At 53.8% G+C, this 23,537-nt stretch overlaps 1 protein-coding gene across 1 annotated transcript in view; it reads right to left on the bottom strand.

Annotated features, from left to right (window-relative positions):
• Positions 1-52: 52 nt before the first annotated feature.
• The window catches only part of LOC125696381 (SREBF chaperone), a 49,288-nt gene continuing 25,803 nt past the window's right edge, over positions 53-23,537 (bottom strand). The window contains exons 6-23 of the mRNA XM_048951907.1: positions 22,632-22,737; positions 21,525-21,697; positions 20,692-20,818; positions 16,690-16,802; positions 15,611-15,705; positions 12,401-12,499; positions 11,784-12,002; positions 10,054-10,487; positions 9,401-9,595; positions 8,199-8,400; positions 7,245-7,360; positions 6,387-6,957; positions 5,476-5,561; positions 4,999-5,081; positions 3,793-3,959; positions 2,220-2,300; positions 1,773-1,979; positions 53-1,323 (exon numbers count right to left, since the gene is read on the bottom strand). Of these exons, the coding sequence (XP_048807864.1) occupies positions 1,078-1,323; positions 1,773-1,979; positions 2,220-2,300; positions 3,793-3,959; positions 4,999-5,081; positions 5,476-5,561; positions 6,387-6,957; positions 7,245-7,360; positions 8,199-8,400; positions 9,401-9,595; positions 10,054-10,487; positions 11,784-12,002; positions 12,401-12,499; positions 15,611-15,705; positions 16,690-16,802; positions 20,692-20,818; positions 21,525-21,697; positions 22,632-22,737 (3,320 nt within the window). The 3' untranslated portion in view covers positions 53-1,077. The remainder of the gene's footprint in view (positions 1,324-1,772; positions 1,980-2,219; positions 2,301-3,792; positions 3,960-4,998; positions 5,082-5,475; positions 5,562-6,386; positions 6,958-7,244; positions 7,361-8,198; positions 8,401-9,400; positions 9,596-10,053; positions 10,488-11,783; positions 12,003-12,400; positions 12,500-15,610; positions 15,706-16,689; positions 16,803-20,691; positions 20,819-21,524; positions 21,698-22,631; positions 22,738-23,537) is intronic.

The raw sequence follows: 23,537 nt of genomic DNA, 5'->3' as shown, positions 1-23,537 counted from the left end.
AGCCGTGGGGCTGAGCGAGGGGGCGATGGGTCAGCACTTGCAGCAGCCACACTCGGGTTAGTTGTGTTTAATGGAGGTGTCTGTACACATATAAAACACGATCTGGTACAAAAATGCTCCCACTGTACAGCACAAAGCGTACAGCAGCGCTAAGGCCACCCGAGGTGAGGGGCGGGCGCTGGGGCCGGGGCTGTCCTCCTCCTCCTCCCCCCCTGCAGCTGCTCCCGGGCTGCAGCGCTGCCCCTACAATCAGTGGGGTTTGAGGAACAGACAACAGCGTCGTTTACTTGAGCAAAAAGAGCATTAGGAATTGCTGGGGAATGGCCCCGCATCCCTGGAGCAGAATGTGCGCCCTGGGCCCCTCTCCCCCAGTCCAAGGAGAAGGAGGAGGAAGGTGCTACTGCTGCAGATGGGGCCCGGGGCAGCTCCCGCACTCTCCTGCCAGAATAAATAAATATATACAGCATATAAATAAATAGGGCAGGAACTGCTGCAGCACAGAGCCCACACACAGCAGGGCTGCCCGGGCCCGGCCTGCATGCTAAGGCACGTGGAGCCGCTCAGCACAGAGCCGTCCTGCCTACAGCCACAGAGCTGCGCTGCGTGCAGCGGCCTCCTGCCCCACAGAGCACTGCAGGCAATGGGGCCCCGGCCGTGCTGCAGCAAGGCAGGCACCTGAGCCCCCCACCTCCACGCTTCCACACCCACTGCTTTCATTCTGTCTCCTCACCAGCTGCCCGGCTCAGGGAACCACCTCAACACGCCCCAGCTGCATTTCCTGCTGCAGCCAGCGGCCCTGCAGCTCCTGTCCCACGCAGGGTGCTGCAGCAGACCACAGTGCCTCCAGCATGCTGCCTCAGCAGCACGCACACCAACCTCTGACCATCCCATGCAGCCCAGGAGCAGTGCAGGAAACGCAGGGAGGCTGCAGGGCTCAGTGCCTGCAGCCTGGTGGCCAACACAGAGCAGTTCACACGGAGCAGAGCCAGCAGAGCCCTGCAGAGCTGCACATCCAGGTCCTTCCCACCGCCGCATCCACCCGGCGCTCACCGCCCGGCCTGCAGCACCCGTCCCTCCTCAGTCCAGTTTCTCCAGCACTGAGGGCACGTAGACCAAGCTGAGCTCGCTGCCGAAGTTGCAGACGATGGCGGCGTTCTCCAGCACGAGGATCTGCCGCGCGGGCTGCGACTCGTTGCTCTTCCCCAGGTAGACAGTCTGCAGCAGATCGCCGTAGCCGATGTCCCAGAAGGAGACGCAGCCCTGCCCGCCCGTCACCAGCAGGTTGTCGGAGATGACGCCCAGGCTGGAGCCGCAGCCCATTTCCTGCATGGAAGTGAAGCAGAAGAGGCTCAGCCCCAGCACTGTGCCAGGAGTGGGGCTGGAGTTGAATCGTATCATAGAATCACAGAACGGCCTGGGTTGCAAAGGAGCACGATGCTCATCCAGCTCCAACCCCTGCTGTGTGCAGGTCGCCAACCAGCAGCCCAGGCTGCCCAGAGCCACATCCAGCCTGGCCTTGAATGCCTGCAGGGATGGGGCATCCACAGCCTCCTTGGGCAACCTGTGCCAGTGCCTCACCACCCTCTGGCTCAAAAACTTCCTCCTCATATCCAACCCAAACCTCCCCTGTCTCACTTTAAAACCATTCCCCTTGTCCCATCACCACCCATCCTTGTACACCAGCTGTTCCCCCTCAGCCCACACATCCACACACTCTGTGGGGTTTGCTGGGGAACCCTCCAGCCTCCCTCCTTCCCCCCACTGCCACCGACCTGCTGGATGGAGTAGAGTTTGATCCCCGAGCTGCGGTCCCAGATGCTGATCACGTCATCCAGGCCGCTGCTGATGACGCAGGACGTGGTGCAGGTGAGGGAGGTGACGTCCCCGCGGTGCGCATACATGTGGCTCACCTTGCTGCCCGTCAGCACATCCCACAGGCAGATGGCCCCATCCTGCCCTCCACTCGCCAGCACCATCGTCTGTGAGGGGCAGAGCCGGGTCAGGAAGCGCAGAGCAGAGCAGCAGAGCCACCCGGACCACCCAGGACTCCCTGCTCTCATTCCTCTTCCCAAGGGACATAGAGCAAACCCACAGCAGGGGTTGCTCCCTCTGCTATCTCAGAGGAGCACAAGCCAACTTCTCCACACGCAGCACGGCCCCTCTGGCTCAGCAGCCATCATAAGGGATGCTCTCCTGGTTCCCACCCCGGCTGAGCTCACCTGATCAATGTACACAGCAGTGATTGCTCCTGAGTGGCCCTGCAGTGTGAACAGGCAGCAGGAATCCTCCAGGCGGAACACCTGTGGGACACGAGGGGCAGAGGTGAGGGGCTGCGGGGCACAGGGAAGGGTCAGGGGAGAATGGGGACACCCCCCAACCCAGACACTGTCCCAGAAATCACCCAGCCCAGAGGCAGGAGGGTCTCCCATATCAGAAGGCTGTGATGCTGCCACACAGGAGGAGCTGCACAGCTTGAGAGCTGGGCACCAAGGAACCTGGTGAGCTGCTGGGGAGGAGTTCTGCAGAGAAGGACCTGGGGGTCCTGGTGGACCAACAGTTGACCAATGGTTGACCATAAGCCAGCAGCGTGCCCTGGTAGCCAAGGAGGCCCCAGGCACCCTGCGATGCACTGCACAGAGCACAGCCAGCAGGGCAGGGAGCTGCTCCTCCCCTCTGCTCTGCCCTGGGGGGCGCATCAGGAGCGCTGCAGTGCGGGGCCGCCCGGCTCCAGGAGATGGGAACTGCTGCAGAGAGCCCAGCTGTGGGGTGGTGGGGCCTGGAGCACCTCCTGGTGGGGCAGGATGAGCCCTGGGCTGTGTGCATGGTGGAAAGAAGGCTGAGGGATCTGAGCAGTGCTGATGGGATCTGAGCAGTGCTGATGGGGATCTGAGCAGGGCTGATGGGATCTGAGCAGGGCTGATGGGGATCTGAGCAGGGCTGATGGGAATCTGAGCAGTGCTGATGGGATCTGAGCAGGGCTGATGGGATCTGAGCAGGGCTGATGGGATCTGAGCAGGGCTGATGGGGATCTGAGCAGAGCTGATGGGATCTGAGCAGGGCTGATGGGGATCTGAGCAGTGCTGAGGGGATCTGAGCAGGGCTGATGGGATCTGAGCAGTGCTGATGGGGATCTGAGCAGTGCTGATGGGATCTGAGCAGGGCTGATGGGGATCTGAGCAGAGCTGATGGGATCTGAGCAGTGCTGATGGGGATCTGAGCAGTGCTGATGGGATCTGAGCAGGGCTGATGGGATCTGAGCAGTGCTGATGGGGATCTGAAGGGAGGCACTGGGCTCTGTTTGGTGCTGCCCAATGTCAGGACATGGGGCAGCAGGCACAGACTGGAACACAGAAAGTTCCATCTGAACCTGAGGAACACCTTTCCCATAAGGGGGGCAGAGCCTTGGAACAGAGCCCAGAGAGGTGGGGAATCTCCTTCTCTGAAGATATTCAAACCCACCTGGATGCTTTTTCGTACAGCTTATGGCAGGGAACCTGCTTTGGGGGGGGGGTTGGAGTTTGGGGGATCTCCAGATGTTCCTTTCAATTCTCCTGCAGTTCTGTGACTCCACGATCTCATGCTCTGTTCACTAAGATACCTTACACAGAGCTCTGCCATTCTACCACCAAGGAGCCCCCACCATGCAGATGAGCACAACTTCAGGAATGCATTGCACTGCACTGCACCAACCACACCACCCAGGCACGCTCTGCCTTCCTGCACACACACAGGTGCCAGCATCGCCCCCACTGTGCACGAATGGAGCTCACCCCCACCCAAGAGGCTGCTCACCCTCAGAGTGTGGTCCTGGCTGCCCGTGACCAGCCGTCCTGCTGCAGCCTTCAGTGCTGTGATGGGTTTCTGGTGGGCGCAGGAGACGGTGTGGGTGAGCTGGCACACGATGACATCGCTGCTGCTGAACACTGGGGAGGATGGGATGCTGCTTCTGCTTGGGGCTCCTGCAGTGAGAGAGCACAGTAAGTCCTCACTGCAGCTCTGCGTGTGATCTCAGCCAGCTGGGCACAACGAGGATGCCTGGGGCTGAACCCAATGTGAGCCTGGGCACCAAAGAGCTGAGCAAATCAGCAGGCCTTCCACAGTCAGTCCTTGGCGAGTCTGAGAAGGGTGAAACTGAAAAGCACTGTGGCTGTCCTTGTGAAAGAGAGCACACAGCTGTGCGCCCTGCAGGGAAACAGCATTTCCATGGCCAGGCCTTTCCCACAGAGCCTGCTCCTCCTTCCCACAGCACGCAGACCCCAGGGAGTGAAACCATCCCCCTGCAATGGCTTCTCTCCATTCCAAGCCATCCCAGAAGCAAATGAGCCACCACAGTGCAGAACAGATACCACCAGTGGTATTTCAACTCCTGTGTGTCACAGCAGTGCCATGTGGGGAGCCAGTGCCTGGAGCAGACCTTGCTGAAGGAGTAACTGAGTGCTGGGAGAGGAAAGAGCCGCAGGGCAGAGCTGACCCTAAAGCACAGCTCCACTCTTCACACTCAGGCACTGGAGAACAGTACCTAAAGGGAGCCTGCAGACAGGAGGGGAGTCAGCTCTTGGCAAGGGGAGATGGCAGCAGGACGAGGGAAATGGTTTGGAGCTGAGGGAGGGCAGCTGGAGGTTGGATGTGAGGGGAAGTTGTGTGCTGTGAGAGCGGTGAGGGGCTGGAACAGCTGCCCAGAGAGGCTGTGATGCCCCGTCCATCCGTGGAGGTGTTGGAGGCCAGGTTGGATGGGGCCCTGGGCAGCCTGGGCTGCTGTGAGATGGGGAGGTTGGTGGCCCTGCATTGGTGGGGGGTTGGAGCTTCGTGAACCTTGAGGTCCCTTCCAACCCAACCATTCTGTGATGCTGTGCAGTGCTCAGAATGCTTTCCCTCCTCAAAGAATTCCCAAAGAAGGCCTCCTTCTGCTCAGTATCACATGTGGCATCGTGCAGCGCTTTTGGAATGAAGCACTGATGCAAAGGCTCAGGAAGGGGCTGTGAGATGATGCCTGCTCACCTCGAAACTGCAGGTGGTTCAAGGATGTGTGTGTTTCCAGCGAGAAGAAATCCAAGGAGCCATTCAGCCGAGCAGCAACGATCCTGGGGGAGAAATGAGCTCCATGAGCAGAGGGCTCCCTGCTCTCCAGGGGTGACAGCCCCGAGGTGAACCTCCCCAGGCAGAGCACGAACTGTGCCAGCTCCTCGTGCTTGGAAACTGCATCAACCAGCAGCAGACGGAAATGCTTCAGGTCTGAGCAGAAAGTGGCACCCAAAGACACAGCTGTCAGAATTACTCTGGATACTCCATCACTAGAAAGCTTGAGTGTGAAAGAGTGACTGCTGGGACTGAGTGGAAGCAGGGAGCAAACACCTTGCAGGGAGCCTGCCAGGCTGGGGCTGTGTGCCCTGCACACAGGGGGTCACACTGGGGGTCTGGGCTCACCCTCCACATCCTCCTCCTCTATAGGGACCACCAAACACGAGCACAGGTTACCTGTTGTTCAGGAACACGAGGGCTGTGATGCCAGACTGACTTTCCTCATTACTGCTGCGCAGGGTGCCCTCGATAGCATCCCACACCTGGAAGGAGAAAGGTTTTGTGCTGTGATGCTGAGCCCAGCATCATCACCCAGCAGTTTGATCTCCCAGAGATCCTACAGGCACAAACCCTTCATGGACACGACTGGGGGTGCTGTGTGAGCAGCAAACTGCCCCGTGCAGCACAGCGTGGGGATCCCAGTGAACAGAGGGATGTAAGGCCACACTGTCCTCTTCTTCCTTCTAGCATTACTTCTAATAAATGATGCTTTAATCTGTGATCAATGCGTGCCTTTCTTACTGGGGTCACAACAAATGCTGGTGTGCTACACGTGCATCCTGCACTGAGCTCATGGCAGCAGCTCAGAAGTGCATCAGAAGAACATTTGCTGCGTTTATTTGAAGGAAAAATCTGGCTTACTTACCAAAAATTAGATTCAGATTAAACCAATTCTGAAAGTTGGAGATTTGAATTCCCAATTCAAGCTTGCTTCTAAGCCAGCAATCTTCCTACAGAGCCCCTTCCCATCCTCCTTTATGCCATTGCCCAGTGGCACGGCAGCCTCAGAGCTTCCCCAGTCTCCAAGAGCACTGCTTTACCTCGCACTACATGAAGCAATTATTTTCCTTACACTGAAGACTGAGGAATAAAGCCAAGCACCGACGAAGGAGAAGCTCTTTCCAAGTTGCTCTGGGTGACAGCAGACACCACACCGCAACTCCTGCCCCGTTATACAACAGAACTGAACCGAAGCACCGAGATTTTCAGGGCAGATTTCTGCCCCATCCCATAGCCCTGCCTGCTGCTGGGGGTTCTGGCCCAGCCCTGCCCAGCGCTGCTCACCCGGTGCTGGCTGCCCTGCTTACCTCCAGCTTGCCGTTACTGCGGCCAGCCACGATGAGGTTCCCCTGCAGATCCAGGCTCCAGACAGAGCTCTCAAAGTCTCCTCCCCAGCAGGGAAGAGGTGCCGACTTGTCAAACCCCGTTAGGGACTCATCCCCCAGGCTCCTCCTGCGGCCGCCGCAGCCGCCCTCCTCACCGCCGCAGCCCAGGGAGCGAGCAGCGCTGCCCCCCACACAGAACCCAGCCTGCCCGTGTGGGGCTGAGAGGCCGCTGAAGTTGATGCAGTTGGAAGTGCTGTGCTCTTCGTACACCTTCCCAACCAGGCTGCTGAAATCGTAGCCGGCCTCCTTCTGGCCTCTCCCCACGGCACGGAGCCGCGGCTCTGACTCAGCCACCTTCACCTGCTCGGAGAAGTTGGTGTCGATGAGGGATGTGAGATCTGGTTGGTCGCAGAAGAGGGGGGGCTGGGGAGGGCTCAGCATCCTCTTCAGCTGATGGCTGCCCTCAAAAGAGTCATCCAGACCGTTTTTGCCATCCGGGCTGTGATCCCAGCTTTCCTGGTAGTCAAAAATGCCACTGCTGTCTCTTCGTAACCTGAAAGATGGTGGTAAAAGGGTCAGCTCTTCTGTTTTCATTGCCTCAGAGGGGCTGGGGTGGATAGGAACACCGAGGCAGTAAGCCTGCCCTCCACAAATCACCAGCACAGCGATGGCAGGGAGCAGGGCTGGGTGATGAGGTCGGACTAGATGATCTTATAGGTCGTTTCCAACCTTGTGACTCTATGATTCTGTGACAGGGCTGCACTGAGGGCAGTGACTGCTGCCTCCTGGCACAGAGGTCTGCAGCAGCCTGATGTGTGCAGCTGGTTCAGAGCCACTCACCTGGGTTTGGGGATGACAGTGAGGCAGTCTCCAGTCTGAGCATCCCACACACGGATCTGTCCCACCAGGCAGCAGCTGACGAGCAGCATCCCATCACTAGCCAGGCATTCAATGTCCTGTGAAGGGAAAAGGAGCACAGCTCAGCACGTGGCACCAGCAGGGCCTCTGGGCTCTCACAGTCACTCTGTGTGTGATCAAGAAACCATGCAGAGGATACATCTCATGTCCAAACCCCACAGCTGGCTTAGCAGCCTGTGGGTGTTCGAAGGAAAACACGCTCTGGTCCAAGTCCCAGCTGTGCACCACAGGCTGCTACAAGCAAAGCAGGCTCCATCTGCCTTCCCCTGACAAAGTACAGCCCAAAAAAGATGGTAGGATCAGTCATGTCTGCAGCCACACAACCCAGTGTGAGCACAGCACGGACAGGAGATGCAGGGATGGTGAAAACAGGGGCAACACAGCGGGCTCTGCAGGACACAGTGACTCAGCAGTGCCTCCATGGGACTCGATCTGGATGGGTGCCTCAGAGCTTTGTTTTGTCTCACAGCGGAAGAAAAAGCTCTTCCATCAAGGAACATGAGTGAGCTGAGCAGCAGCACCATTCTGGGCATGCTCAAGGATGGATTTAGCACTGGAAACAATATTTAACAGCTCACACCTATGCAAGTAGCATTTAGAAGAAAGATTCAGTAGGCATGACATAACTGGGGATCTACAGCTGCCCCAGCAAGGAAGGCTGGATCAGCACAGCCCGTCAGTCAGCAGCTTCATACAAAGGGATGGAATAACAACGATGGCAAAAAAACTCGCCCTGATTTCCCTGTATAAAATTCACCCCTGCTGTCAGCCCCCAAGGCTGCATCACAGCAAGGCCTGTCCCCCAGCAAGGCTGCAGTTCCAACACACCGCAGAGATTAAGATGCCTTTGTGCTGACAACCACCCAGCTAACGCACCATGAGGTGCCCCCTGAGGACCAGGGGGACGATCTCAGTCTCGGGTGGGGAGTAACCGTAGTCATCACAGGGCAGGTCCCCCCTCCTCCTCCTGCTGTGCGACAGCCCGTTCTGCCCGTAGTTCTTGGGGCACAACAGTCGGTAGAGGCAGAAGAGCAGCAGGACCAGGAGAATGCCTGAAGCCAGGCCCAGCGCAGCCACCCTGTGCAGGCAGAAAGAGAAAACGGGTGAGACGAAGGCCTGGCTGCTCACTCCTGCTCTGCTGGAATACATTGACACGTGCTGCTGGTCTAAATTCTTGTTGAGAGCATTTGCAGCAAGGTATGTGCTGCTTTGATCCAGTGCTTGGTCTAGCAGCTGGCTGCACTCCCTGAGCAGGGGCCTGGAACATGGTGAGCTCTGAGGGCTCCTCCAACCTGAGCCATTCTGTGATTCGACAGTGATTTCTGGAAAATGAAGGGTATTTTTATAGGAAAACGTTGATTTCAAAGAGATTTCCAGACTTTTCTAGAAGAAGAGCAGTAGGACAGAAAGAAAAACATGAGGTGGGGATCAGAGTAACACCAGGAATGCTGAACAAAGCCCAGGGAGAACACAGATTGGGATGGAGAGCTGGGGGCTCCTCTGAGAGCTTGTTCTCAGTAGGAAGGGAAGTTCTTTGCTGCATGGGAGCTTGATGTAACACCCAATAAAGCACTGCTGAGTCCCAGCATCTATCCCCAAAGCTGAGTATCCCTGCTCCCCAGCAATACACTGCACAACGAGCGGTGCCAGCAGTAACACCACTCACCTCACTGTTAAAACCACCCAGTTGAAACTCATCACAGTAACTCCAAGGTGCAGGACTCACTGCACCACGCTCAGGATATGGCAGTGAACACTTGCACACGAGTGTCTGCACACTGTTTGCCCACAGCCATCCACGGACACAGGCACCAAGTGCCCTGCACCCCACCTGCAGCAAGGTGTGCTATGTGCCACACACACCACATCCTGCTGAGGAGCTCAGCAGAGGGAAGCAATGCAAGGATGCATTTAGGGCTGTGTGAGCAGAGCTGCAGTGCCCTGAGCGTTACAGGATTTTGCACTGAAGCCTGACATGGATCTCATCATTTTCCTTTTTGTTCCCCAACAGCCAAAGAGCAACCTGTGTCTCAAGAGAGTTAAGGGTGGTCAGGAGGCTGCAGCAAGGCCTCTTTTACTTGTAAAGGGTGACATCCCGGTGTCCTTGCAGCCTGGATGATGTCTGGTCGGGCTGAGCTTCAGCATTCAACCTCCCACCGCTGGAGGACAAGAAGGGCTGGTAGCGGTTGGCCTCCTGGGGGTGCCTCACTTCCAAGGCCTCCTGTGGGTTCAGGTACAGCGTGACTGGGATTGCTGGCAGGATGCTGATGTACCTGAAGGATGGAGATGAGGAGAGTTTAGCGTCACCAAGCGCAAAGAGACACAAAAACCCAACTGGGTTTCCTTCTCGTTACCCTCAGCTCTTCTCCTCAGCAGCCAAGGCAGGCTGCCCACAGTGCAGTGTGCTACTGTTGACCTCAGATGGATCACATTGATTTAAGTAGAGAGAAAATGATCACAGTTTCCTCTACAGCACAGACCAGAAGCGATCAGCATTTCTTCAACTCAACTGACTCAATTCCTGATGCACCATCCCCACCACACACACAACCACACATCATTTTACAGAATTCTAAACGTCTTCTCCCAAAAATACAACACCTGGGATGAAGGCAAAGAGCCAGCAACACAACCAAGAGCACAAGAGAGAAACACAACCCCCGTTGTCAGACAGGCAGCCCCGCACAGCTCGCTGCCACTGCCCAGCAGCAGGAGGAGCCAGCCCACCCACCTCTTGGCCAGAGTGATGTTGTAATAGCTGAAGAGGGATGGCCAGTGTCTGAAGGAAAGCTTCCTCCAAATCTCTTCATCCTCTGCTCCCCAGGTGACCTCTGCTTCAGTTCCCAGATCCGTTTGCCCGTTCCCTTTGCCTTCTGGTCCTTGGGCCCAAGTGTGCTGGTTTGTCTCCAGCCTGCCCAGGGTCTCCAACCCCGCCTGCTGCTCGCGCTGCTGGGTTTGGTTCTCTGACAGCTGTATGGGGTCCGATGGGAAGACTGAGAGATCAATCTTGGGGTCTCCAGCAGGAAGGACCCCTCCAGGAACGGGCATAGGAGGCAGGCCTGCTTCACCCAGAGGGCTCTGTTCAGTGACCTGTGATGTGAGGTAGGTGCGGAGACCGGCAGGATCCGTATAAACCAGGATTCCAATCCAGATCACTGTCCCAGCCTGCACCGTGAGCAAGGAGACACAGCACTCAGTGCATGGCCCTGCATGCAGCCCCTCCTGCCCTGCGAGCCGTCTGAGCTGCTCAGCACATCCCAGCCCTCAGTGACATTCTTACCCCAGACATTTATCCTTTAAGAAGACTGGGAGAGGCTGCACAGAACACAGCGAATGTGAGCTGCATTTCTGGGAGCTATCTGACTCAGCCTGATGGTAGGAACTCCACTTGGCCCACTCTAATGCACAGCAGGGAAGAGATTTCTCACTGACGGCTGAGATCAGCACATCTGCCATCCTCAGACAGTGCTGGGGAGGCTCAGAGCAGGGCTCTGCTTTAACTCTGCAACACGTGGCACAGCCATGCCTCTCAGATATGCACCAACTGCCATCAGTGTTAGCTGGCAACAGGCTGGGCTGTGCTTTGCAGAGCCAAGGAATGCACAGTCTGCACTGTTTGCATTACAAACATCCAGACCTGAGCTGCAGAGGACAAATAGGTGCAGTGCTGTGCAACCATTGCAGTCACACCTGTAAAAGGGAACGTATTAGGCTTTCATGGAGAGAAGTGTCTCCATGCCTTTATTCCACACTATCTGCAGGAACAAACGGGGCTTTTGCTCTGTAAATACCTTTTCTCTCCACTTTCACAGTCCTTCAAGATCTGCTCGTATAAAAGCCTCTCAAAGCAAATATCAGGAACTTGTCTGCTACCTGCACACTCTGTGCAAACACAAAGCCCTGAGGCTGCTGTATGCAGAGGGATGTTCCTAGAGAAGCTGCTCCTGAATTATTTACCATGGGGAAATCTAAGTCTTGCAGGGGAACAAAGATGCATGAAAATCATAGAATCACAGAACAGCCTCGGTTGCAAAGGAGCACGATGCTCATCCAGCTCCAACCCCTGCTGTGTGCAGGTCACCAACCAGCAGCCCAGGCTGCCCAGAGCCACATCCAGCCTGGCCTTGAATGCCTGCAGGGATGGGGCATCCACAGCCTCCTTGGGCAACCTGTTCCAGTGCCTCACCACCCTCTGGGGGAAAAACTTCCTCCTCATATCCAACCCAAACCTCCCCTGTCTCACTTTCAAACCATTCCCCTTGTCCCATCACCACCCACCCTCACACACAGCCATTCCCCCCCTGTTTATCCGCTCCCTCCAAGCACTGAAGGCCACCATGAGGTCTCCCCGCAGCCTTCTCTCCTCCAAACGCTCAGCTTTTCTCTTTTCCCTTTCCCTTGGAAGCCCATTTGGGTCAGCTCAGAGCCCAGCAGGACATCCAATCCCACCCTGCAGCTCACCATGATGAGTCTCTGGGCCAGGCGGGTCCTGGCAAAGAAGTAGATGACCCTCAGCCTCTTGGGCAGGCGCAGGTTCCTGAAGGACGACGGCTGCAGGGTGATGGTGTGCGGGGTTGCAGGTCGCACGGCTGGCTGCCTCTCGTAGCGCTGCGAGCGGCCGGCAGGCTTTGCTGGGGGCAGGCAGGCCTCCGCTGGCAACCGTTTGTTCAGGTCGGCGAGCTGCCAAGGGAGAAGCGATGGAGCGATGGGCATGGCGTGCAGCCAGCCATCCACACTCACCTGGACAGGGTGAGTGCTGGCCCTGAGCTCCCACACGCGCTCTCTGCTCAGTCTGGCCCAGTTTCTCCCTGGCACGCACGCTCCTGCAGTCACCTGTCTGTGACCAGCTCTCCTTCCAGCCCACTTATCCAAACTCTGCATGTTTATACACCTGAGGGCATCCAAGCCCCCCAAGTCCCGTCCCCAATCCCATGTGTGTAACCAGCAAGCCCTGCCCCAGAGCTCTTACCACCCAATCCTTTATGCCTAAGAGAACGAAACCCACAAGGTATGCTTCCTTTAGTCTCTCCACACCAGCAAGACCCAAAGCAGAAAGCCACCCTGAGGCCCTTCCTTACCTCCATGCGGCGAATGTCGATGGACAGCACCGTGGTGAAGAAGAGCATCTGCAGAAAGAAGTCAGACACCAGGCCGACCACAGCGAAGAGGCAGAACTCCTGCAGGCAGAACACAGGCGTTAGCTGTGGCAGAGAGATACAGCTGCAATGCTAAACATTTCAGCTTCAGAAAAAGGCAGCTCAGCAAAGCCCTGCCCAGAGCACAGGCCTGAGTTCATTTTACTGACAAATCCTATTGCCAGGATCACCAGTGAGCTTTCCCTCCTATTTAAAACTCCCCCAGGAACATGGGGAGCCCAGGAGTGGGGTACAGTCACTCCCCAGAGGAAGACCACCAAAGGCACTGTATGACCTGCAGCCATTCCTTAGGGCTCCAGCTAAAGCATGTGCTTGGTTAATCCTTATCTGATGGACATGTTCCAGTCCTACAGCCCTGGAGAATCACAGAATGGTTGGGTTGGAAGGGACCTCAAGGATCACCTCCAACCCCCTGCCACATGCAGGGCCACCGACCTCCACATTTAATACCAGACCAGGCTATGGAGAAGTCCCATACCCACTATTTGATGTCTCTAAAAACCAAGTACACGAGAAACACCTGCAGAAGTGTTTTCTAATCCTCCTGCAATGCCCCATTTCCCCAGCAGATGCCTCTGCAGAAGTAAGGATGAGAAGCACAGCAGGTTCACCCAGCAGCACTAACAGCCAACTCCCAAACCACCTCTATAAAACAAACACACGTTCCCAGTTCCCACCAGTGCTGCCATCCCCTCTCCATTTTAAACTTCACACAACATCAAATTAAAGCATTTTGGAGGAGTTTCGTTCCCCTTGGAGGTACAGATTTCTGTCAGGTCCCAAGCAAGATCTCGTAAATGTGAAGAGAGCATGAGAACAGAATGTATCACAAGTGAGAACAGGCTGGCAAAGCTGGGGCTGAAGGCTGAAGGGAGAGCTGAGAGCAGCCTTCAGTGCCTAAAGGGGCTGTGAGAGGGAAGGGGGCTGATTCTGTAGCAGGGTCTGTGTGGCAGGGCAAGGGGAAATGGCTTCAATCCGAAAGAGGGGAGATTTAGACTGATGGAAGAAAGGAGTTTTGTACAGTAAGGGGGTGAGGCACTGCACAGGTTGCCCAGAGAGGTGGTGGTGCCCCATCCCTGCAGACACCCACAGTCAGCAGATTGCATTTCCGTTGCCCTCCTCTTGCCCAGCTCTGCCCCAGCTCCCTGCTGCAGGCCAACAGAAGCACAGTGAAATGCAAACAGCCTGACAAGCCATCCTGAACTTCTGAACAAACCTTGGAGCCTCTGTTCAAACTGTTCCTGAAACGTAAGCAATCAAATTGCTTGTTATCTGAGAATCAGTGCAATATGAAAGAGAGAACCCAGCAGGTCAGCTGCCCAGCCCTCCCCACGCCTCCAGCACAAACAGCATGAGGAGGATTCTGAGTTCTCTCTGATCCCTTCTTCAACATCTGACATGAAGTTTTGGAAGGGTGGGGGGCTGAAAACACAACCCAGGTTCCTCTGGAAAGGAGAAAAGCAGAGGGAAAGCAACATCCATCTGGACTGCACACAGACCTCAGCAAACAGCTTGCACAAATGGCAAGCTCTGCATATAGAGACATTAATTCTGTTAATACCTCCACTTAGGATTAGAGATATCCGAAACTGCTAGCCCTGGAAATCAGAAATCTTCTTACACTTGGATACTGCACACCCTGTGGCAAAACCCAAACCGATTTCAGAGAGTGCAGGATTAATGTGTGAGCTTCAGAACAAAGGAGTGGCCAAGACAAGAACACAGCAGGGGCTCTCAGGGCACCTTGCAGCAGCTCAGCGCCTCCACTGGCACAATGCAATGAGACTGGGGGTCTCATTACAATCCCTGGGCCTCCAGCTCTTCTGCCATTCCCTGCAGAGAGGACCTGGTGATCCTCTCTGACAGCACAGAGCAAAGGTCCCTGCTGGATGTACGCAGCCTGGCTCTTTTCCTGCAGGATTCCTTGGTCTGTGCAACACCATAGAGCACAGCATCCTTCATTCCCAGGGACAGACTCAGGTAAGAGCACACAGCAGACAGCCAGCATCCCTGTGAGGTTCCTGCTGTGGAGAAAACAAGCAGCCCAGGAAAGGCAAAGAGAGCCAAGAATGGATGTCAGCACCCAGTTCAAAATGCTGTGAAGGACAGGAGTGCATGTGGATGTGAGGAACAGCGTCACTTCTTGCCATGCTTCTACACAGCTCCGTGCCTCTGCCTCATTCCCATTTGTCTCCTGTAATCAGTGCACTCCACAGGCTCCTCCATAGCGAAGGGAAAGAAGGACATGGCAAATGAATGAGCCCAGTTTAGACCCAAAGGATGAACCCTGCTAGTGTCTGCAAATCAGCTTCACGCACAAAAATCAAGGCACAACGTGTGGCCAGAGATGGCATGGGGAATTCTAGCATAGCTCCTCTTGTCATCCTCCTGTTTCTGAGAGGCAGGCTGAGGAACTGTGGGATGCAGCTGTTGGCCTTGCGGGGTGCTGAGTGTTTCTGTCTTAATCTGTGTGGCAGAGTGCATTATAGGCATGTTGTGGATGAGTGTGCCTGCATTTCATCCTCCCTGCTGGTGGGACCTAAGGGCAGGTAGCTGCAGGCATCACAAAGTCAGCAAAGCCACAGGAAACAAGGGTTGCTGTGTTAGATGGCATTTCATTAGGCCAAGAAATGAACACAAAACAAGGGCAAACTTCCTGATCCCAGCTGTATCAACTGGCTCTGAAAAATCGTACTCCTCCTTCTATACAACCTGCTGCACACGTAACCTTGGAGCACAGCATCACTACAGACACATCTGCAGTACATCCACACAAGGTCTGTGAGCACTGAGGCCCCCAGCAGAAGGCATCTGCTGGGCAATCTCAGAACTACGTGTGGCCCAAGTGGCAGCCCACACTCAGATGGCCCCAAGGACAATGCTATTTACACACAGCTGCCACAAGGAGATTGCAGCAGGTGCCTGGCACTGACTGAACGAAAGGCACCACTGCCTTTCCCATGGCAGCTTCCCAGAGAAACGTTCCTGCTGTGGCACAGATTCCTCCCTTCCTCACCATGAAGCAGCTGGGTGCTCCTGAACAGCTAATGCAAAGCATTGCACACCACATTCTTGTGCTGCCTACAAGCCTGCAGTCTGTCCTGCGTGCTCAAACTGATCAGCCACACTCACCTGGATGGCTGGGACAAGGGTGAAATACCCAATCAGGATGATCCCAAGCTCTGTGGCCATATTCTTCATAATTGACCAGCTCTCATTGCTCAAACCTGGGGAAATAACATGCACAGAGAGGTTAGGAGGCTGCTTGCAGGTGAACAGGCACGAGCACAGCTTAAAGGACTGCCTGCTGCATTCAGCATCTTTACCCAACAGACAAAAAAAGGGCACTTTTAGGCTAAAATTCATGGGACTTGTCTTGGATATCTACTTACAAGTCAAATAGCTGGCCTCTATGTTCCAGTGTCCTTTTCAGATGGGTTATCATTAATCCACCTGATGACGAGGGTGCTGAGGCACTGGCACAGGTTGTCAGAGATGCAGTGATGCCCCATCCCTGCAGACTTCCAAGGCCAGGCTGGATGAGGCCCTGAGCCCTGATGGAGCTGTGCTGTCCCTGTGCATTGCAGGGCAGCTGGACTAAATGGCCTTCAGAGGTCCCTTCGTAAGGACTTCTAATGCTTAGAAATAGTTGTGAAGTTTGCAAACCCCATTTACCCGTGGTTTGAGCACACTGCAATCCTGCTGGAGAGCAGATCATTTTCTCACATGCTCAGCAGAACTTAAGAAGAACTGTGAGCTGTGCTTACAGTATCCATGACACAATAGGAAAAGGTACTAAATATCCTCACCAGGGGATGCAGCTCTCCCTTACCAGCACTTTTTTCACCCTATTTAGCCAATGCTTCACCCAAGAGCTGCAAAAAGCAGTGCTCGCAATTACAGGCTTACATCAGTTCTTGGAAATCATAAAAATACCAAGACAGACCATTAGGATTCAACTCCCAGTTCCCACTCAACACAAACAGCTCTTGTTTCCACTACAGAGCACAGCTATGATCACTCCCCACCTCCCAGACCCAGCATTACCCTACTTCTTCTCTCTCAGCAGCCTTCCACCCTTCCTGGTTTGGTGTTAAATGCTGGGGTTGGAGGCCCTGCCTGCAGCAGGGGGGTTGGATCTTGATGGTCTTTGGGGTCCCTTGCAACCCCAAGCCATTCTGTGGTGCTGTGAGTCCATGCAGGCTGCATACCTTGGGCGATGCGGAGCTTCACTTCCAGGTCAACGGGCGTAGAGACAACAGACTTGGTGAGGACCAACACGTTCTCCAGGCCAATGACAACAACCAAGTATGGAAATATCTCTCTAAAGGACACAGGAACAGAACTGAGAATGAAATCTTTGGTGAAAACAAGGGAAGAACGCAGGCTAAACTGCAAACACCCCGGAGCCAAAGGCAGGAAACACCACCCACTACTCTTGGCCAAATCCCTTCTTTCTTCTCCCTCAAGGAGTCGTAGGACAAAGAGGTTCAGAGACAAAGAGGTTCAGAGACAAAGATGGACTAGGAACATCACTGCAGTGTGAAGGTCAGAGCCCTGTCCCACCACCACCAAGGAGCTGATTGCTTAGAAGCCACCACACAGCACAGTGTGCAGGGCACAAAGGAACTGCACACCAACCAATCCTCCCAGGGATCGTTGGCACCCACTGCTCAGGAATGCATACTGCTGTGGTTCTGCCCTTCAGAATACATTCAGAAGAGAACAAGTGCTCAAGGACATCACTGTGACTTTTTTTTTCTCTCTTTTAATTACTTACAGTTCAGATCAGTAGGGGGGGGGGGGGGGGGAAAAGCTGTTCCATGCCAGAAACAAGGCAGATCATCAATCTCTTCATCTCCCTCCAGCTGAATGTAAGCAAAAATGCTTCTGGAGGGGAATGGGTGTGTGCTGTGCTGCTCTGTGCCTGTGTCCTCAGCCCTGTGCAACTCACTGACAGCTCAGACAGCTGAACAACAGGCTTCAGGAGCACACCTGCCTCCTGCCACTACCAGAAACCACCTTCCCAGGGCTGTTTCCAGCTGCCTACAGCTCAGCAGAATTTGCAGGCAGGCAGCTGCCATCAGCTTGTACCTTACAAAGTCAATGGGGAAAAAACACCTGCCTGGAAACACTGCTAACTCAGCTAGGTCCTTCAATTCCTTGCACAAATGGCAAGCTGAAACAGCAAGAGCTCCATTCAAAGAAGGATTACTGAAAAAAACACACACAAAACCCACGAAACCTGCAGGATTCCTATCTGAATGCCAGCTCTATCAGTGGCTGTGCAATGTGTCACTCCCTCCAGATCCAGTCCACGACCTGCACAGGAGGTGAATTCCCACATCAAGTGACAGAACACAAAGACACGTAGGACATCAGGGGCTCCTCGGACGTGTCACAGAACCTAAAATGCAGCAAGCCCTCAGTTCTGCCTTTATCTAAAGGCATTTTCAGTTCATAACCTGTGTCACTCCTCCAAGCAGTGGTTCGGGACAGAAGGCAGATGTGAGAAAATCTCTTTGGAATCCTTAGGGATGGAAACTGCTGAATGAAGGGAATGAGAGACAGCCACGAGGGAGAGGGGTGCTGCACAGCACAGCACTGCACACATATGCAGAGCAGGCTGCCCAAAAGCACAGCCTTGCAGACTCCTGCCCTCACACACAGCCCTGCAAGGCACAGCAGACCTGCCTTGCCTTGCCTGCAGTGAGCCTTTGGAAGGCAGCACAAACCTGGCAGAGGAAATCCACAACTCTCAACTACGCCCTGCTTCGACAGCCGCTTCAATTGCTGAAGATAATTAATTATTAGGCACAGATTACGAGCTGAAATAGTCCTCGAAGAGTCAGCAGTTTTCATTGCAGGCGACAAGCAGCTTAAGAGCAATCCGACATGAGCTTCTCCTGCAGAGCAATGCAAGGCTGTGCAGGTCAGATACAAGCTGTCACACCCTGCAAACAGCAGCACTGAACGGGGAGCAGCAGTGGGTCATTATCTGAGATTGTGATTGCTCTAATCTAGGTGAGATAGCAGCTGCTGGTGAGGCCTTCACATCCTCCAGCTCTCACGTAGCCCTCTCTCAATGATCTCCAAGCATTCTGCCTCAGCTCAGCCTCAAATCCTGGGCAGATCACATCACTGACCTCCACTGAATTTCCCTTTCTGCAATATGAGATTAACGTCTACCTTACCTGTAATTATTTCATTTCATCAATATTTGAGCTATGTTGTAAGACAAGGGAAAATCATCAAAGAAAGATAAAAGAAGGCTGATGATGATTAAGGTCTGGTTTACGTATCATGCGATAGTAAAAAGTCAATACTGCTCTCTTACAAAAACAGGTGAGGGAAAAGGGCTTATCGTGAGTGCAGTGCCATTAAAACCAACACACCCATATCCAGAAGGCTCTGCTGGAGTCAAAATGGATAAAAAAGGCTATAAGTCAGATCAAAGTCCAGCCAAGGCAGTCTGACTGCAGGCTGAGGCTGGGCAAACCCTAGCATGATAGCAGCTGGTGCAGTGACACAGCACAAACACTGGAAGCAGACAGCAAGAGGGAAAGCGCTCTGGCAGACACTGGGCAATGCAGGACAGGTCGAAGGATCTTCCTGGCACCCTCACTCCCAACCCATCCTCCACACAGTCCTCAATCCTACTTTCACCTCACATTTCAGCACGATCCCACCTCAGGCAGCTGCCAAGAACAGGAAATGATGAGCATTTAAGAGCTGACAGGGCAGGCTCAGCACACTTTGGGATGGTGATGCTCACTCAGGAGAGGAAGCAGATCCCCTCTGTGGGATCCATCCCTACAAGAGTCCTTACACCAAATGCACCCACCACAGTGCTGCATGGTATTTACCTACACCAGCAGCACCAGCCTGCCAAAAAGCCACCCTGTCAGAGCCACCAGAAGTCAATGAAAGCCCAATGTGCTCAGAACCACTGAATCCAAGCATCCTCCATCTAATTAAACAGCATTTATAAAGCACTGCAGGAATGAAGCTTCCAAGAGTTGAGCTTGAACTCCAAAGGAAACCCTCCATGCAATCATTTTAAGGCAAAGAATTTTTGCAGAAAAGCTACTTTAAGAAATAAGGACTGCCTTAATTAAGGAATGGCTGGATTAGTTTAGCCCTTCAGTGTGACAACTGTAAGGCTAACAGCACACAAAGGCCTTGCTCACTGTGCTAACCAAAACCAGGTTAAAACCCCCTTGAATTCCACTCATACATCTGCATCCAAATACTGTGTTGCAGGTTGAGTTAAAAGCATAAACTCCCCGTGGATCCTATCTGCTCTATTTGTACAGCTCATCCTGATCCGTAATTAAGTCTCCTCATTACCACAGAGGTAAAAAAAAAAGGGAACAAATATTTCCATTTCTGAAGTCATTTCACAGCTCTTTTAGGTTTCTTGGGGAGGAATTCCCCTCTCTTGGTCTGGCTCCTGGTAAACTATTGCCAGCACTGAGAGATCTCCCTCCTGGTCAGACCTGAATTGTTTCAGCAGCTGGAAGGAGAAATGGGAAGAAAAATGATGGGTAACTCCTCAGCTACTTAGGGAAGGGGTCTGAAAGCCAAAAGATTCTGAATTGAACTTTAATTGAGTTCTCAGGTGTTCTCAACACAAACACGAGTGGTAACAACCATAACAACCACATCAAAAGTCTGAGCACCCACAGGAACCCCAGTCAGAAGAGATGCTGCCAGAGATGAGCAATGGGTGCACGCTCCCTCGTGCTGGCCAGCAGGCAGACAGTGCAGGTCAGTTCTGACACCTTGACACACTTTCTCCCAGCAAAATGTAGTGAAGCCAACCAGAGAAAAAGCAGTGAGTCCTTCTGGATGCCAAGACAAGTCACTGCAGGAGAAAGGTATGTGGGTGCCCAGTCCACTGCCAGGAAATCACGTTCAGGAATGAGAGCTGGCCCAGCCAATTCCTTCTGCTTGAGGCTGAAGAGGCAACTGCTCAGCACCGAGGCAGCTCTGGGAACACTGTGATCTAGCAAGGTCTTGCTGCTGGACAGACAGAAGTACACGGCCCTTCAACTCAGGAGGGGCCTGCTGATAATTTTACACAGCAGTATCAGTAAACGATGTAACCTCAGGTGAAAAATACTTAATGACTAAACATTGGACAGCTGTTTTCAAAGGATTTCACCTCCATCTGCCCTTGTTTAGGAAGAGGTTTGGTGCTGGAAACTTACCCTCCATTGAGAGTGGGTGTCAAACCAAACAGTGTGCACAGCCCAACTGACATCAGCAGAGAGCTGAGCACTGTCACAACAGCTGCCAGGGCCAGACCCCACTTTGATTTCACCATGTCGATCTTCCCTGAAAAGCAGAATGCAAAGTCTCCATTAGCAGGCAGAAGAAAATGACATGCTAATACAAATCAAGGAGAACAGATCCTCATCCTGATCTGTGGCAGCAGGTATTTACCAGCCTGCAGCCCAGGGCCGGTGGCAGCTCAGGGTCAGTGTGTGAAACACAGGTCCCAAAACTCCCACTGTGTAAGAACACTCACAAGGATGGGACACAGGACAGCACTTGGCTTGCAGCTTATACCAGTTCCAGTACAGCACTGCTGGGGCATGAGAAAAGGAACTTAAATACGACTAGTAAGCCTAAAACCACATGTGTTTCATTTGTATGACCAGAAATCAGTCTGTCCAAATTGTAAAAAGCATCACTACTATGGCAGATACTATGTAAGACACTGAAAAGCTCAGAAGATATCACAGGGAATAACAACACGTTGGCTGAAAGGAGCCAATGAGTAGAAACCACATCAGCAAGGCTGTGAATCCTCCACGTGACCACGGCCAAATGTCAGCATCAGCTCTGCTGCTGAAACAGGAGGGAGCTGGTGCCTAAGTGCTATGGGAGTCAGTGGAGCTAAATGCTAAGTGTGTGTGTGTGCAGTGCTGTGGCAGTGCTATGGACAGGGGAAGTGCACCCCACCACCCGTCCCTTCAGTGCCATACAGGTGGCTTACTAGCTTGCTCTCCCCTCCAGGCTCTCCACCCCACAAACCTACGTGTGGAGAAGTAGATGTAAGCGAAGAGTATAATGTAGGTGGTGACGAGGGGGATGAGCTCAGCAATGCCAATCTCCTCCTTGAAGTGCACGTGAACGATGCTGTCCTCCCGCAGCGTGCAGTTTGGACTGGGATGCAGCAGCTTGAGGCGAGAACGGAGGCTGCTGAGGAACCTGGGGGGGAGAGAAGTGAGCAGGCTGTGCTCCACACTGCACCAAACAGCCAGCAAGCGATTCCAAGCAGGAGCTCCATGAGTTCAAATAACAAGAAGCTCCGCAGATCCATAGAGATTTACCAAACACGGCTCTCTCCAGGTCTGACTGCTAACTCTGCTCCTCCGGGGCCCAAACCACATCCAGCACATCTGCACTGTGGCTATCTATCTCCCACACCTTGATTTCTGTAAAGCTTCAAAGATAACTGTGAAGATTCAGCAAAACTATTTAAAGCGAGGGCTGGTCATCAAAAACCTTGGCCCTAGGGAGCAGAACATCCTGCAGGCTCAAACATCCCCTACATTTTAAGTAATTACAGCTCCTACGTGACAGTCCTTGAGGCTGAAGGGCTCTTGCATGGGCACAGGTTTGGCTGCTGTGCTGCCAGTTGTGTCCCAGGCATTCCCTGGGGAATTCTATGCAGCACTGAGCAGATTGTTTCATGCTCAGGTTTGCTCAAGCCAAACCAGCTTTGCCAACACTGCCAGGGGGGTTTCACAGTCGGTACCAGCTGAATTAGTGCTTGCTGGAAAGCAAAGCACTGCAGCTCTGTGCAGCAGGAACTGGGTCAAAGCAGACCTGCTGGGCCTTGGCTGCTACAACTGACAGCTCCATCTGCAGATGAAGCCATCATCAGGGGAACTCCCAGTGCCAGCTTTGGGTATTATACCTACTGTTCTTTAGAAGGAACCCAAGTGCTGACAGTATTTCGTTTCTCCCCAGAAGAGCACCCTGCTTTTCTACAGCACCTCCAGCAGATCCCCCAAACGTAAGGAAATGGAGACTAAACAACAGCACAGCAACAACAAGAGCAGGAAAAAACAAGAGCAAGCTTTCCAAGAAACGAGTCCGGGTGTCCTAACATTAAAAGAGCACAGCCAGAGCTCCCTACCTGGAGTCATACTGCTGGAGACCCAGTGTGACAGTGTATGACACCACTCGCCTCCTGTTGTACAGGTTCACCCCACTGTATTTCCCAGGGAGTCCAAACAACAGATCTGCAAAAACACAGCGTGGGTCACGAATGGTAACAGAAAAACAGGCACGCAAGATGGGATATGAGAACAATTGGAGTGAAAAATTCTGAGTTAGATGTAGTGCTCTGATAGGAAACACCTTCTCAGTGCTTTGTTGAGATACTGCTGATGTGTGCAAATGGCTGATGCAGGGAAATAAATGATGGGGGCAGTGGTCTGCCCTCTAATCCTAACCCAAGAGACATCTCAGCTAGCTCATCACTTCCTCCTAAGCAAGGCTCCATGTGTTCCAGATGCTCCCTCACACAAAGCAGAGCTCCCCTCATCTCCCAGCCTGTCCTTCCTGAAGAGCCTGCATCCATCCCCAGCAGTGCTCCAGTGCTGTGAGCTGCCCCTCCTTGTCTCTGATCCCACTGAGATCATGGCCTGAACAGCACACAGGGATACATGCAGGCAGCTGTCATGGAATCACAGACTGCCCTGTGTGGGAAGGGACCTCAGGGATCACAAAGCTCCAACCCCCTGCTGCCACTGCATCAAGTGCTGGATTAGGTTGTGCAGGGCCCCATCCAACCTGGCCTCCAACACCTCCATGCATGGACGGGGCATCACAGCCTCTCTGGGCAGCTGTTCCAGCCCCTCACCGCTCTCACAGCACACAGCTTCCCCTCACATCCAACCTCCAGCTGCCCTCCCTCAGCTCCAAACCATTTCCCTCGTCCTGCTGCCATCTCCCCTTGCCAAGAGCTGACTCCCCTCCTGGCTGCAGGCTCCCTTCAGGCACTGCAGGCTGCACTCAGGTCACCCCGCAGCTTCTCTTC

The sequence above is a fragment of the Lagopus muta genome, chromosome 7 (assembly GCF_023343835.1).
Source record: "Lagopus muta isolate bLagMut1 chromosome 7, bLagMut1 primary, whole genome shotgun sequence".
Classification (NCBI taxonomy): domain Eukaryota; kingdom Metazoa; phylum Chordata; class Aves; order Galliformes; family Phasianidae; genus Lagopus; species Lagopus muta.
This window is presented reverse-complemented; position numbering and strand designations above follow the sequence as displayed.